The sequence below is a fragment of the Nerophis lumbriciformis genome, linkage group LG02, assembly GCF_033978685.3.
Source record: "Nerophis lumbriciformis linkage group LG02, RoL_Nlum_v2.1, whole genome shotgun sequence".
NCBI classification, from domain to species: Eukaryota; Metazoa; Chordata; class Actinopteri; order Syngnathiformes; family Syngnathidae; genus Nerophis; species Nerophis lumbriciformis.
Window position 1 is genome coordinate 42,859,289 of NC_084549.2, and position 16,843 is coordinate 42,876,131.

General features: G+C 38.8%; 1 protein-coding gene across 6 annotated transcripts in view; it reads right to left on the reverse strand.

The window, feature by feature from the left end:
* The window catches only part of ttc7a (tetratricopeptide repeat domain 7A), a 132,806-nt gene that overhangs the window by 60,497 nt on the left and 55,466 nt on the right, over nt 1-16,843 (reverse strand). For all 6 annotated transcript variants that reach the window (XR_009815472.2, XM_061963042.2, XM_061963050.2 and 3 more), the window contains 3 exons: nt 3,789-3,905; nt 2,448-2,560; nt 1,932-2,063 (listed from right to left, as the gene is read on the reverse strand). Coding sequence is in view for 5 of the 6 variants with exons in the window: in XM_061963042.2 (XP_061819026.1) it covers nt 1,932-2,063; nt 2,448-2,560; nt 3,789-3,905 (362 nt within the window). In the remaining variant the exon portion in view is untranslated. The remainder of the gene's footprint in view (nt 1-1,931; nt 2,064-2,447; nt 2,561-3,788; nt 3,906-16,843) is intronic.

Genomic DNA, 16,843 nt, shown 5'->3' on the forward strand with positions numbered 1-16,843 from the left:
CTAACATTCAGGTTACACTCAGAATGGTAAAGCATGACGCCGCGCTTAATAAAACCTCGTGATTAGTGATGACAAGCAGCTGCATAATGCAACCTCTTCAGACAGGAATCAGGGAATGCATTTAGCGGGAAACCGATGTAATAAAATAAAAGCACAGAAAAAGACAAAAAATAAAACCTGTCATGAGGAACATGACAAAAGAAAGTTGCGAGTGCCAGAAAATGTATATCAAATTTTATAAGATTATTGAATTCAGGACAAAGTGCAGCTGGGAAGTATTTGCAGTGCTTCATTTTCTCCACATTTTGTTATGTTACAGCCGTATTTCAAAATAGAATAAATAAATTGTTTTCCTCGCAATTCCACAGAAAATACACCATTATGACAATGTGAAAATGTTATTTTTAATTTTGCAAATTTAATTTAAAACAAAAATCACATGTACATACTGTAAGTATTCACTTTCTTTGCTCAATACTTTGTTGATGGCCCTTTGGCAGCAATTATAGCATCAAGTCTTTTTGGATACAATGCCACAAGCTTGGCACACCTATCTTTGGGCAGTTTCACCTGTTCCTCTCTGACTATTCCTCTTTGACTTTGCAGCACCTCTCAAGTTCCAGCAGGTTGGATGGGAAGCGTTAGTTTTCATCCAGGATGTCTCTGTAAATTGCTGTGTTCAACTTAGTCTAGTCAGAAAAGTGACCAAGAACCCGATGGTCACTCTGTCAGATCTACAGCATTCCTCTGTGGAGAGAGGAGAACCTTCCAGAAGGACAACCATCTCTGCATCAATCCACCAATAAGGCCTGTATGGTATAGTGGCCAAATGGAAGATATTCCTTCGTAAGAATTTGTCAAACTGCACCTGAAAGACTCTCAGACCATGAGAAAAAAAATGATCTGGCCTGAGGAGACAAATATTGAACTCTTTGGCGTGAATGCCAGGCATCATCTTTTGATGAAACCTGTCACGGCTCATCACCATGCCAATACCATCCCTACAGTGAAGCATGGTGGTGGCAGCATCATGCTGTGGAGGTGTTTTTCAGCGACAAGAACTGGGAGACTAGTCAGGATAGAGGGAAAGATGAATGCAGCAATGTACAGAGACAATCTAGATAAAAAAACAATGCTTCCCATCCAACCTGATGGAGCTTGAGAGGTGCTGCAAAAAGGAATGGACCAAACTGCCCAAATATAGGTGTGCCAAGAGTGTGGCATCGTATTCAAAAGGACTTGAGGCTGTAGTAGCTGCGAAAGGTGCATCAACAAAGTATTAGGCAAAGACTGTGACTACTTCTGTACATGTGAATTTTTTATTTTTAATACATTTACAAATCAAAATATAAATAAATCACATTGTCATTATGGGGCATTGTCTGTATCATTTATTTTGAGGACAAAAATGAATTTATTCCATTTTAGAATAAGGCTGTAACATAACAAAATGTGGAAAAGGCGACACGCTGCGAATACTTTCCGGATGCACTGTAGAACAATGTGCAAAAGTAGCATTATAGGTCCAACCCACCCTCTCGTTTTTCTTCAGTAAAGGTAAAAGTGATGTTAAAAGTTATTTATCCATTTTATTTGTCATTTATATGTATTTTGCATTGTTTTCCGCATGTATAACTATCATTACTCTCTATAAAATGTGTCAGTGTTAATATTTTTGGGTGTCTGGAACAAATATAATTGGATTTATATGATTTCTTATGGGAAAAATGTATTCAGTTCTTGTCAGACGTCTTGGGATGGATCACTAACAAAAAACGATGCACAACTAAGACTCAATATTCCCAGAAACTATGCAGTCTTGTCCAATACGTCATAGTGCTCTGAGCAATGTCCATAACATTTATTTTAATTGTGTAAATTTTTCAGAAACTTCCAAACAAGCATTTAAAAAACATGTGTTGCTCTCATACCAGCTTGCAGCCAGATGCGTTCCAGGGTAGTCCAGATGTACGTAGGTCCTTGGCGATGCATTAAGCTAATGTCTGACACTTCTGAGAGGGCCGCATCCAGGCGAGATGCTGCAACCGTTGGACTCATGGACCCTGATCGTGGAAAGTGAAGTAAAAAGAAATATTTAAAATAATAATGATGATAAGTGTGCGAATCTTAACAGTTAAATAACCCTCAAAGTGTGACATTAAAAAATATTTGACGCAGTCAATTAAATTTTGTGACTACAAAAGAAAAAAAATTATTAGTACTAGCATCATACAGTATTTTTTTTTTTACCTAGGCCCCTTCAGTCAAACTAGCATTGGATACCCTTCAAAATAAAGAATGTTCCTACTTTGACATTGAACTGTACTAACAGTTTGAAAACTAACATACAGTAGAGGGTTTAATATACTAATACTGTATATGGAAAGCGGACATTCCAACAAATAGAAACCTAGAAATAATTAAACCATGCAGCAAAGAAATCAGACCAGTGGAAGTGTCTTGGAAGTCGGGCAGAGTGAGGTGGATGGATGTTTTACTGAATCCAGGGCTAGCCCCGCGCCTCTCAACCACTGGAACACTGCTGGTGTCATCTGTCTCACTGGAACACACACAGACAGAAATAAAAACATACTGTTTATGATACTGTATGTAACCAATATGTTCCAAAGATACTGTACATCGAATCAGATTCCAATAACAAGGTCAACTCACAATCTGAAATTGTTGATTACATTATTTAAATGGAAATGATTTGTGTAGTAAACCAAAGCACAAAAGTTGTTTGTTGTCATAAAAATGTGCATTAACAGTTTGAAACACGTACTGTAGAACGACTAGATCAGGGGGTCACCAAACTTATTCCAAACTTATGCTGGGGCCAATTTAAAACATTTTGTACAATAATTTTATAGATTAAAAAAACATTAAAATGTAGGTCAATCATACATTCTATACTATCTGAACAAAACATCCATAACTTATAGTAGCTTTGTGTCATATTGATTATTTACTAATAATAGTTATTCCACCATCCAAAACATTTTTAAAAGCTTAAGCAAACTCAATAAAGTATCAGATCTTGGAAAAAATGTGTACACATGTTCATTACAACAGCATACACGTGCTGTAAATCAACAAAAAACATGTACAGTTGAGATGTGACTTACTACAACTCACGATTCAATCCGATTCCATTTCTCGGGGTAATGCTTCGATTCAGAATCGATTCAACACGATTCTTGATTGAAAGTAATTCTCGTAATGTAATATTTGGCATATAAATTATAATAAAACTTTTTAAACAGATTACAGACTACAAAGCTTATCTTGGCCGCTGACATATGATGTATACACGCAGCATGTAAACGCGGAAATGGCTTAAAAAAAAGTCTTTTAAAAATCCATTCTTGGAAATTTTGAATCGATTGAGAATAATTATGAATAAAAATTGCGATTCAGCAACCTTGCGATTCAGCAGCCATATTGCACAGTAGGACACACGGGTGGTCAGGCATATTTGTTTTCAAGGCCCAGAGGATTTGGGCCGGTTAAATTTTTTCTTTTTACGTTTGTTTTGTCTGTACAATGCACCGCAGGCCAATAAAAAACGAGCTGTGGGTCGCACTTTGGTCATACCTACACCTTTTATTGTAACTTGACATGCTTTACTGCATGAATATTCACCTACATAAACGCTGTGGGCGATCGATAGCAATAGCTTCCCTCTAAAATTGCATCTAGCATAACAATGAAACAAACCCACACACACACACAAACACACCTTAAGTGTCCATAAAAGAAATACAGTATACCGTATGCACACTCACTTTGAGGGACTGACATCATAGCGGCTTTGCCAGCATTGCAACATTTCTTCACAGGTTTGTAAGGCCACAGCTGGGCCATAGAGGACCTCTTCAAGCTTAACTTTTGTGAACAGCAAACTGTAGGAAAAATAGGAAACACAAAAATTAAACGTTAAAAATGTCAATTAAAATTAAAATGTCTTTCCTCTTATGACTATAACAAATTAGGCTTGTTTTTTTCTTCTGTGTAGTCACCACTTTTTCAGCCCGACATCTTCCGGGTTTAAGGACTTGAAGTGTTATATTCTAAGTAGGAATAGATACCTTTCACAACTGCATTCCTAGGTTACCAATTCCCGGTACCTGGGATGCTATACTGGGACTCAGCGGTACCAATTTTCGGTACTTTTGTGTGTGTTCAAGTTGAACATTGTAACATCACCTCGAGTCAGAGGTGCTGACTTTGCAACCGAATGTGACGTCACATTCTAGAAAATAAGAACAAAACAAAATATGGCACCGTATGATTTTTCGTTTGGTACCTAGTAGTACCGACGAACTTTGGTCGGTACCTATAAAAGTACAGAATCTTTCGAGGGTTAAGGACTTGTAGTGTTATATTCTAAGTAGGGATAGATACCTTTCACGACTGAATTCCAAGAGTACCAATTCCCGGTACCTGGGAACCTATAACGGGACTCAGCGGTACCAATTTTCGGTACTTTTGTGTGTGTTCAAGTTGAACATTGTAACATCACCTCGAGTCACAGAGGTGCCGACTTTGCAACCGGATGTGACGTCACATTCTAGAAAATAAGAACTAAACAAAATATGGCACCGTATGATTTTACGTTTGGTACCTAGTAGTACCGACGGACTTTGGTCGGTACCTATAAAAGTACAGAATTTGGTACCCATCCCTAATTCTAAGTCAAAAAGCGAGGGGCAGTGTTTTTTGAGTAAATTCGGAGAGCAACCATGACACTCATTAACTATTTAGCCTGCTAGTTTTCTGACCGCAAGTGAACAACTGAAGAGAGATGAAAGGTGTTAGTTAATCAATCCGTCACATTTAATGACAATGTATCCATTTTTGGAGAAGGCACTCGCTACATCCCTAAGCAAGTCATATACACACAGGACTTAATGTACAGAACTAACAGTTAACCAATCTTAGCCATGATTTTAGCTACCTTAAGTTACACTTTGGGGAGGTGTACATCACTTGACACTGCAGGAGTATAAACTAGTAGAGGTTAAACCAACAGCACCCCTGCTGGTGCAGAAAATAAATCCACTCCACTTGCTTCAATACACCAATCAGCAATAAATGCCACATAAAATATGAGAGTTTCCTTTGTTCTTGTAAAAAGGAGGGTTAATATATATGGACTGGTGATGTCTTTCACTGGTCAAAGTCAAGTCAGAATACACATTTTTACAGTACAGTACTAGGGACACACCACGGAAATACAAGTTCAGTTGTCTTTATCAAAATTGGGTTATTGACTCATGGCAAGGCAATGTGAATACATTGTGAGGAACTTCATCTGCTTTTCATCAGCCCCTCTGAGTACTTGTCCCTTGATCTCAACTCAATATAAAATATGAAGTAGAAGCTCCTTCATAGTGGAAGCTCTCCCCTGAGACATTAAATTTGAACAGAGCACTCCATCAAGACACTAAAGATGAGTGTTGTGCGCTATTAATTTTGCTCTTCCTGGGCTTCATAGCGAATGGTATTCTGTATATATTAACGCTTAAGGTTAGAAATTGTGAAATTCAAGCATTCACACAAATGCTATTCTGATCTTAAACAAGAAATGCCAAATGATTATAGTGGTATTTCTTAGCAAATTCAAACGCAATCATGTGGATTATGCTGCATTCTGGAAGTACAATCTCCCAATAAAGTCACTACTTCAACATAACTAACCGGTCTATCACATCATGCCAAAGACTGCATGATGGGATCTTGGGATTGCTATGGTGTATGAAAGAGTGTTATTCATGTATTTGTGTTTCAGCTCTGTGACAGCATTTCTTAACATTCATACTGTAAATGTTGCGTCAAATGGTAGTACTCATTCGTATTCTGGTAATTTTTTAAATTATTTTATTTTTAAGCATATTCTACGTATTTTTGTCGTAAATTAGGCATGTTCAAGCATCAAAAAAATTACTAAATGAACTATAATGATCAATACTACAGTAGTAATAGCCCTTACGCGGAACCTCGGGCAGGATTATTATATTGGATTAAAAAAAGTATAGAACGTATAAAAATAAATTAATAAAAATAAAAAGTACAGCAAAAGAACATATTTCTGTAACCCATTAGAACACAAAAACCCATCCAAGGTCCGTAAAAAGTTTTAAATTGTATCATTAAAAAAGACGTGAAAAAAAAGGAACATATAAATCACCCTAAGAGAATAACTGATTTATTTAACACCTTCTTTGGGAATGTTGGACCCAATTTAGCAAATTAAATTGTACAACCACACTGTCAAATTTAAAAGGGGAACTGCTTTTTAGTGGGGAATTTCGCCTATCGTTCACAATCATTATGAGAGACAAGAACACACGTGTCTTTTTTTTTTTTTGTACAATTTAAAAATGATCAAAAACGCTTGAAAGATGCGGCTAACGGGAGTCCCTGTTGTAGCATTCAAAGCCCTCTAAACCAACTTCAAAACCCTCCGGCAATGTTTTATATACACACTGCAAGTCTATATAGAATGTAGTAACAGACACATTCATAACAATATGTAATATGTTCATTATTTACCGTATTCTGATCATTTTACTAATTTCCGGGACTGATTTATTCCGCGCAATTATTTCTGTTTCCATAGCAGCGCACGTCTAACTTCCGGCAACTGTTGAAACACAAGTGTTTTCTAATCATGGCAGACTTGGTAACAGACAATGAAGATGAATATTTTTGGACAAATTAGGATTCACAATCTTTTACTTTTGAAGCTAAATATACTGCTGCTTACAGAAGCAAGCATGAAGGAAGAGTGAGACGTTGGAGCAGACAGAAGCCATGAGAGTGAGGTGAAAGCGATTTTGACGCTATAAATATGGAACTTGGAGACAAGCTATTTCGACATAAAAGGATTGCTTACCCAAAATCAACAGGAAACGTCCCCGACGAGCTGGACCAGACAAACAACTGTCCATCGAGTGAGTCACACTTTATATCGATCATGATACACACAGCACGCCATGTATGTTAGTACAACTACAGTACATACGCTGGCTAGCTCAGCTGTGTACAAACAAAACATGAAATATGGGCTAATACTTTCCAGATACTGTAATATGATTGTTCATGTTTTTCAGTCAGTACAGATTGGTGTCGTATCGCAGTGTTGTGCATGACAAACTCAAAAGCGTTGGGTGTTGTTGTAGAAGCTAGCTTATCTCTTTCCAAAGCACGCCAATGTGTTAGTACGCTAGAAAAAGAGTTCCTCAGTGTTCGCTCTTACATTACCAATGTCACTACAGCTTGGTTATTATAAGGGTTAAGGAACGTAAATTAAGTATTGTTGACGCTTTTTAATGCATTTTAAGGTGATTTAGAGGTAAAATTGATTGCTTTCATTAGCTGCATTGCTAGCTACGTAGAACAAGCAGATTTATATATGTTAGAAAGCGAAAAAAACAAACCATTTGTCTTCTTGTCTTTTATAAAGATTGTGAACTAAATTCCTAAAGAAAAGTGCAGTTGCCCTTTAATAAACAAATCATTCAAAACAACTAAAAATCGTTTTTCATTTCTCTTGTTCATAAAAGTGAAATCACAGAAATGGTAAATTCCTCGAAAAACAAGAAGTGAACAGACTACATGCTTTGATATAGACACCTCTGATCAAATAAATTGTTTATTATATACAGTAGCTGTCCCCTACACATATATGTAATATTTATTTTATAAAAGGTCTCCTTCCAATGAAAATGGCAAAAGTTATTCCCATCTTCAAAACTGGAGATGAGCATCAGTTTACCAACTATAGGCCTATTTCTTTACTCCCACAACTTTCAAAAATTCTAGAAAAATATATTTGTATCAAAATTAGACTGTTTAATTTATGAGCATCGCTTGCTAAGTAAACAAAAATAAGTTTTTGATCAAACAGGTCCACTTCTATTGCAGTGATGGAATTAGTTGAGGAGGTAACCACTGCAATTGATAAGGAGTTCACTGTTAGCATTTTCATTGACCTGAGCAAGGATTTTGACACCACCGATCACACATAACGTTTAAACAAAATGCAGAGGTATGGTGTCAGAGGTCTTGCTCATGATTGGTTGACACATTAGTTGGTAGTGACAAAGAACAGTATGTGCATATGAACAATGTAGATTCGGATAAAAAGATCATAACACATGGAGTTCCCCAAGGCTCTGTAGTGGGACCAAAATGGTTTATATTGTATATTATTATTAATAACATCTGTAAAATCTTTTTTTTTTTTAACTAAACTGTATTCTCTTCGCTGATGATACAAGCCTGTACTGTTCTGGGTAAGACCTTGCCCAGCTCCTAGAGACCGTAGAAAGTGACCTCCTAATTCTAAAGCAATGGTTTGATGCTAATAAACTATCAATCAATTTAAATAAAACAAAATAAATAATTTTTGGAAATAAGAAAATTAACATACCATGTCACATAAAAAGTGCTGATATGGAAGTAGAAAGGTTATATTCAACAACTGTTTTAGAAATCTACCGGTATATAGATGACAAACTAAATTGTAATCTGCACATAATTATACTCAGGACAAAGATGGCAAAAATTATTAGTATGTTATATAAAATTAAAAACTATGTAAATCAAAATGCTCTCAGATGTGTGTCTGTCAGGGAGTTAATCTGTGGAACAGACTGGATGATGCCTAAAATGTTCTAGTTTAATTAACACATTTAAAAAAACCTTTAACACCAATGTCTTAGAAAATATATATCGCTCTAGAATAAACACCACTAGTTAATCAATAGTAACAATAAAAACTAAATGTGGTATATAAATATTAATGGAAATATAAGTGTTTGCATATAGTATATTATTGGTACAAATGTTGAACTTACATGAATGAGTGTACATGGATATTACATAATTGTTGGTCTATGTATTTACTGTGTATATATGTGTACAGTATACAAGTTGTATTTGTATTATGTTGTGTAAAGGAAATGTAAAAAGTGTTTACATGTCCATGAAGCTCATGATCAGGGCCTGAAGTCTCGTGGTTTTACTACATCTTGTAGTTGATTTGGTTCATAGGGTTAGGCAAGTGTTTAACTTCAGCCTAAACCCTTTCGGTCTGTAGAATTTACATTTTATGGATGTTTTTGTTTTTGTTTATTTCGTTGACCACTGAACAAGCTATATGGCATACTACGTGCAGTGTTTATGGATTTAACAAAAGCATTTGTTAGTCTTGAACTGGGTAAGAAGCTACTTAACCAACAGGAAGCAATACGTGAAGATAGGCGCACACACTTCTACAGAGCTAAAAATATTTTGTGGCGTACCTCAGGGATCAATACTTGGACCAAAATTTCTCAATCTCTGTATAAACGACATTTGTAAAGTTACGAAGGACTTAAAGCAATTATTATTTGCAGATGATACAACTGTGTTAGGATCAGACAAAGAGCAGCTCAAAGACCTTTATGAAAAGTACAACTCGAGTACCCAGATTTCCCTCGCCCGGACGCGGTCACCGGGGCTCCCCTCTGGAGCCAGGCCCGGAGGTGGGGCACGATGGCAAGCCTGTCCCCATTGGGCCCGGCCGGGCTCAGCCCGAAGAGGCAACGTGGGTCCCCCCTCCAATGGGCTCACCACTCATGTAAAGGGTCATAGAGGTCGGGTGCAGTGTGAGCTGGGCGGCAGCCAAAGGCAGGGCACTTGGCGGTCCGATCCTCGGCTACATAAGCTAGCTCTTGGGACGTGGAACGTCACCTCGCTGGGAGGGAAGGAGCCTGAGCTGGTGCGCGAGGTGGAGAAGTTCCAGCTAGATATAGTCGGACTCACTTCGACGCACAGCAAGGGCTCTGGAACCAGTTCTCTCGAGAGGGGCTGGACTCTGCAGGCAATGAGAGGCGACGGGCTGGGGTGGAAATTCTTGTTGCCCCCCAGCTCAAAGCCTGCACGTTGGACTTTAACCCAGTAGACGAGATGGTAGCTTTCCTCCACCTTCGGGTGGGGGGACGGGTCCTGACTGTTGTTTGTGCTTACGCACCAAACAGCAGCTCAGAGTACCCACTCTTTTTGGATTCTCTTGAGGGAGTACTGGAGAGTGCTCCCTCGGGTGATTCCCTTGTTCTGCTGGGGGACTTCAATGCTCATGTTGGCAACGACAGTGAAACCTGGAGAGGCGTGATTGGGAAGAATGGCCGCCCGGATCTGAACCCAAGTGGTGCTTTGTTATTGGACTTTTGTGCTCGTCACGGATTGTCCATAACAAACACAATGTTCAAACATAAGGGTGTCCATATGTGCACTTGACACCAGGACACCCTCGGCCGCAGTTCCATGATTGACTTTGTAGTTGTGTCATCAGATTTGCGGCATCATGTTTTGGTCACTCGGGTGAAGAGAGGGGCAGAGCTTTCTACCGATCACCACCTGGTGCTGAGCTGGCTCCGATGGTGGGGGATGATGCCGGACAGACCTATATATATAACAAAAACCGAAGTAAAATTACATTATGACGTTTTAATCTTTTTTCCCTCTCTTACGGTAGGACTGTACTGTGGAATTACAACACACAACAATGAATATGTCAGTTACCTTCTTTTACAGTAGCTGGGTAAAGTGCAGAGAAGCATCAGTGACTGAGGTCTAAAGCGCATATGGATCAATGTGTGTGTGTGTGTGTGTGTGTGTGTGTGGGTGTGTGTGTGTGTGTGTGTGTGTGTGTGTGTGTGTGTGTGTGTGTGTGTGTGTGTGTGTGCGTGTGTGTGAGAGTGCGCATGTGTGCAAGTGCATATACTATGTGAAAGGCTGACGAGCTGAGGCCATAGTGTTTCTGCAAAGCCCTTTTAGTTGGAAACAAGACTGGTTAAGTGATGTGGAAGTCATTAATGTAATGTGTGTGTGTGTGTGTGTTAATTGCCAGAGGGGTTTCTCAGAGGAAGCAGTTTGTCATGGGCATCAGTAAGAAGTCTAAGGAGCGAGACAAGACTCTGGTCTCCATGCTGTCCACTACCTCATTGCTGTTAAATTGTCCTCCAATTATTCTTTGCCCTGTCAAAGGGGGGAGGATGATAGTGGAGAACAGAAGGGTGGTTTGAGGGAGGGCAAATCAATAGCAGAGTGAAAAAAGGAGAAAACTCTCTGCAAAATTACCTTATTACCAGCTCATGGTCAGGAGATGACTGGGGGCAGGTGTGTGTGTGTGTGTGTGTGTGTGTGTGTGTGTGTGTGTGTGTGTATCTGTGTGTGTGTGTGTGCGTGCGTGCGTGTGTGTTTGTGTTGAGGTGAGAGGGGGAAATGGAAGGCTTGAAAGCATGAGTGTGTGGGAGGATGGGGCTTAGGTTTTCAGACATGTGGATGACAAATGCTGCAGAGGAGCGCTGTGTGAAAAGTACACCTGCTGTGTGTGTCTCTGGGCTCCCTATTAGCACTGTAGCAAAACATTTAGAGGCATTTTGATGGTGTAAACCCATCCTTGTGTTGAAATGTGACGTGGTGAGTTTGTGTGTATCATGTGAACTGACTCTCTGTGGACTAAATAGAGGGTGATGATTGTCACATTGAACTCACACATTAAAGACGGCATTCAAAATATGGTTTTAAATATGCCCTTGAGGGACTACCATGCACGCACACAAACACACACACACACTCACCCACGTTTCACATTCATGCGTTGACAATCTGTCTTTGAAACATGATGTCATAATTACTTTCTTACCACACTTACATTACTTGGGTCATTTTGTAATATTGAAGTAAATAAATGCAGACAAACCAAGTTGTACAAACAAAATGTTAAATACTGAATAGATAACTAGAATCCATCACAACATAAGGTTCCATGGCAATCTCCATATACTGTACCATACACATACATTCCCCTTTGGAGACAGGGTGGCTTTTGGCATTGAGCGGGATCAGTAATTAGTCCTGCTTCCTAAAGCATCCTGTCTGCTTCCTGTTCCTGATAGATTTTCTTCATTGTGTCCACCGTCTATGTGAGCTACTTTATGCATTGTTTGCTTTCTGTTTTGTCTTTGCTTTTCTCACATCTTCTTGAAGGGTATCATTGCTCCTGGCCAGCCCCACACTAAGTCATATTTGTTTTTCTAATTTTTGATTTTGTGTTTCTCTCTTTTTGGTCCTTTTGCTTTTTGTTCTATTTGAAAAAGTATGTCTCTTTTTCTTCCACCTGCTCACAACCAGTAAAAATCATTACAACAGCCTCAACAAGTAATTAGAGATTAAAATGTGAGAAACAAATATTAATATCTTCCTGATAACCAGTATTTACTGCAAAGGACATAGGTGTTTGCAGATTTTGTGTATTTTTTGGTGAAATGTGTAACTCTGACAAAAGCAATAGACAAAAAACAAACATCCAAAGCAGAGGACTCTGGTTTTCAAGAAGTTATACATCGAAAGGTAAAGCAGTAATAGTCCAACTCACACACAAGAACGTTACTTTCACAACACACCAATTACCTGGGGTGTCTGACACATGTACAAAAGTCTTATTTATGTTAATTGAGACTGATTGTTTTACATTGTACACCTGTACAGACAAGAAAGGTTTTATGATAATTACGAATAGCGGTTAATTTCATAGCTCCATGACTTTCTGTTAGGCCGCACAGTGGCCTAGTGGTTAGCATGTAGGCCGCAAAGTCAGTGCTGTTGCTAGGAATTCTGGGGCACCTGAAAGAGTATCGGTGTAGGCCCCTCCACCCCATTAATTGCCACCTTCAATGTTCTTGTTTTCTTAGTGTTCTTGACAGTGCCTGGTGTAATACACCCAATTTGTTTCCTTTTTTTACGATTAATCACAAAACAAGTCAAAGTATTAATATGTAAATTATGTATTATTGTTAATGACATTAATTGGGTGCGTGTGATCTGTATCACATTGTAACGACCTAACAGAGTTTATGTGTGGTGTAGGAGTTGTTTGACTGTTTTTGTGGCCATGAACGCATCACTAGCTGAGCAGTGTTTGCGTCTTTTGGCGCGAATGAAAAAGAGCGGTTGCTGTCAAAACGACATATAGTTTGTTTGTTTTGGTGTGGTTATGACAGAAAGTGACCATTTTTGCTAGCTAGTAGTTTTGTGCTGATGTTGTTTTGGTGTGGTTACGGCTAACAGTAATCAGTTTTGTTCAATAAATTCATTATTGATGCAGGCCACCTTTTTCTCCTCCTTAAAATGTCTCGTTTTATCTGTTGTGACCACTTGCTGAAAACGGTACAAATTAAATTGTTATGTGTTTATTTTGTTTAGAGATTCAGTTGAAATTTATATTTGGATTTTGTGCACTGCATAGATTTTAGAGAGAACATTGGCGTGGACCAAACCAAAAAAATCACACATCACACACTAATTTTTTCAGTCTTAACCCTTTTATTAAAAACAAGTATGTTTTTATAAAAAATATAACATATGTATATTATCAAAAGGCAATAATTTATATCAAAGAAAAATATTACAATAAAAGAAAATTAACTTCATACAAAATGTAACATAAAAGATGAAAATGGCATTCACAAAATAAAACATTTACAATGTACACACAGAAAATAACTTTGGTTCTTAAATAGATAAAATAAATCAAAATAATTGAATGAAACTATAATGTTTCTATTTGAACATTCTTCCAACCTTCTGTTGCATCAACACTAGTAAGTGGTGTGGACTCAAGTTGCTTTGATGAGGTGGCCATGGTTTTTTCATCTTTGTCCTCCTCATACACTAAAGTTGATGGCACAAAAATAAGAGTTAATTTATAAAGCACATTTTGCATGCATAGAGTGCAACAGTTGCGCACTTGTTTCATAGATATTAGCGAAGGCCCTTCATTTGAAAATATGAAATGTCCAGAAGTGACTCCTGTGGACAGTGAGTGTGAATATGTAAAACAAAAGATGAAACATGTCAGGCCATTTAACATTTACGGTAGTTTACTGAAAAGGGCACTATTGACAGCCAGGTAAGAAAATTACAATGTACAATTTCCTCAAATCAATTTGAGGAGTGGGAGGGCATAGCAATTTTAGCAAAGCACCCTGGAGAAAGAACGGGTATGTTGAGCTAGTTTTTATCTATTCATATATTTTTACTTTCTTCATAATAAATCCTAGCTTATTCTTATGTTGGTACACTGACTATGGTTCTATCAAGGCAAAACATTAAGCACATCTCTTTTGTCATGTGTGATGGATATTACATTAGCATTAAGGTAGGTTGCTTTTCATGCACTAGTTATAATGGCAAGTATCCATTACAGTCCCAAAATAGCAAAGTCTTACCGGTGTCTTGTTTTTTCTTGTCTTCCTCGTCCTTTTTTCTTCTTTCGCACCGGACTTCCTGAGTTCAGAGACGATAACATCACGTCACGACAAGTGGCCGAGCACAAACTTTTCGGCTGCGGGAAGGTAAGTAGCATGTAAGTATTGTACCTATTACACACCGTCTGTTTGACTGTAAAGTGCATCTTAATTATAATAATAATAATGATAATAATGGATTAGATTTATATAGCGCTTTTCCAGACACTCAAAACGCTTCACAGAGATGTGAGAACCCATCATTCATTCACAGCTGGTGGTGGTAAGCTACATTTGTAGCCACAGCTGCCCTGTGGTAGACTGACGGAAGTGTGGCTGCCAGTTTGCGCCTATGGCCCCTTCGACTACCACCTATCATTCATCATTCATTCACCGGTGTGAGCGGCACTGGGGGCAAGGATGAAGTACCCTGCCCAAGGACACAACGGAAGCAATTTGGATGGTAAGAGGCGGGGAGCGAACCTGCAACCCTCAGGTTTCTGGCACGGCCGCTCTACGCATGCCGCCCCTTTATTGTAGTTTTCATGACCAAATTTGGAGGTGTTGAAATTGCTATGCATATTGGTCATGCTAAACCGTAGCATGTCTATGGCAAATCCAATGTCAATTTGCATTTGATTAGCAATTAGCACTTACTGTATTTTCGTGAACCTTCTTCTTGCTTTGTTAACATTGAAAAAGTTAACATTACCTATAAAGGCAGTCTGGCCGAGTCCGCTCTGAGTGCTTGACTGCTTGTTTCCATGTGCTTGTGAGTCTGTGACCGGATGTGGTACGTCGGTACCCATAAAAGTGCCAAATTTAGTACCCATTTTTACTTTCTTTGGACATATATTTGGGAAACAGAATATATCAATGCCGTCGCAATACAATTATCTCAGGTTGTATATCGACAGGACAGTACTATTGAATAGAAACACAGTAATTTGTATCGTACGAAAACATCACAAATCCACATTTATGAATGTAAAGCTAATGCAGTTTGTATTTACAAACTTTGGGCCTCAATCATTTTCAATTGTAAATAAAAACTCTTCAAAGTCATTCAAGGATTAGGCACCCCATCTTGTTATTCAGCTGTTTCAAAGGCAGTGTTTGACCGAGAGCTACAATACAAAAGGTAGATTTCAAGATTAAATAATGCACATCCAATTACAATTTTCATTTTCAGCCTCTTGGGAATAAGCCTTCTCAGCCTAGTATGCAGAGCGCAGTGTTGGTGAGTGGATGACAGCGAGCAGCATTGCTGTGTAAATTGTTAGTGGTGGCCAGCTGGGAGGGATGAGGCATCAACTCCATTTAAAGACAACTTTCCTTTATTACATCCTGCATTACTCATTCTGCACTCCCACAGATCAAAGTTTGTGTTTTCTGCAGGCACATGCATGTGCACACACATGTACAAATCATGCAATAAATTACTTTACTCGAGCCTGTGCAGATATGCTTTGTTTGGGAAAAGAGCATGAGGTAAGTATGTGCGTGCCAGTACATATATAGGTATATATACACCCACACACACACCCACACACACACACACACACACGCACATAGCTCATGTGGCAACCCCCTGTTTGATGAATGCAGAATCAAAGGCAGGGATTAATAATTTTCTTTAGAACCAACTGTGGGACCAGAAGCATGACACACATGCGCACACTCACACATACACACCTCCCCTTCCATCTGATGCAGAAGCCCATCACACTGTGAAAAGCATATCCAAGTACTGCGTGATTGGAATTTAAAAAGCTGGCTACAATTCATAGGTTAAAAATGATCTACGGTGTGGAAAGATGTCAGTTGCTAAAGCGCAATGAAGGAAGACATGGAACAAAAGTCAGAGGTCGGTGAAAGACCATGTGAGAGAAACGGGGGAAGAAGAAATTTGGTATGTGACAGTGATCTAACCGTTTGCTGTGGTACAGAGTCAATGGCTAACAAGGATAACATACACACAAAAACAGTGCCACACAAAGATGAATGCGCAAGGTTAAGATCTTAGGTTGCCTCTACACTAAGGCCCTGTCTATATTAAGCCAGATAACTCCTTGAACGAATAACTATTTTGCCTAAACCCCGTGTCAGCCACACTAACCCATCGTTTAAGGTTACCCTCCTTGGATATTTTTTTTACACGGGTAAGTGCGCTGCTTGGATGTGTGTCCAAAAATAATGCTATTCGAAGGGTTTGAGGGTGAGCTTTAAATGATCATGTACTGCAGACGATAATGTGCTGACATCTTTTCCCCAAAGTTTGTCTCATTTCACGGGTAGAGTGGTTAGTTGTTTTGCCACCAGGGAGGTGAATAACCTATTGTTATGCATCATAGTCAAGCCAGGCTAGGACCTCGTCGGGTCTGACCACCCCCTACGGACACACTCACCAAAGACATACATAGGGAGACTCCACACTTACATTTTACGACTGAAGAACCCTTAAGAATAAAAGTTAAATGTCCTCAACAAAGTCCAGTTGTCTCGATTTAACCTTTACTGGTCAGAATGACCTAGATGAC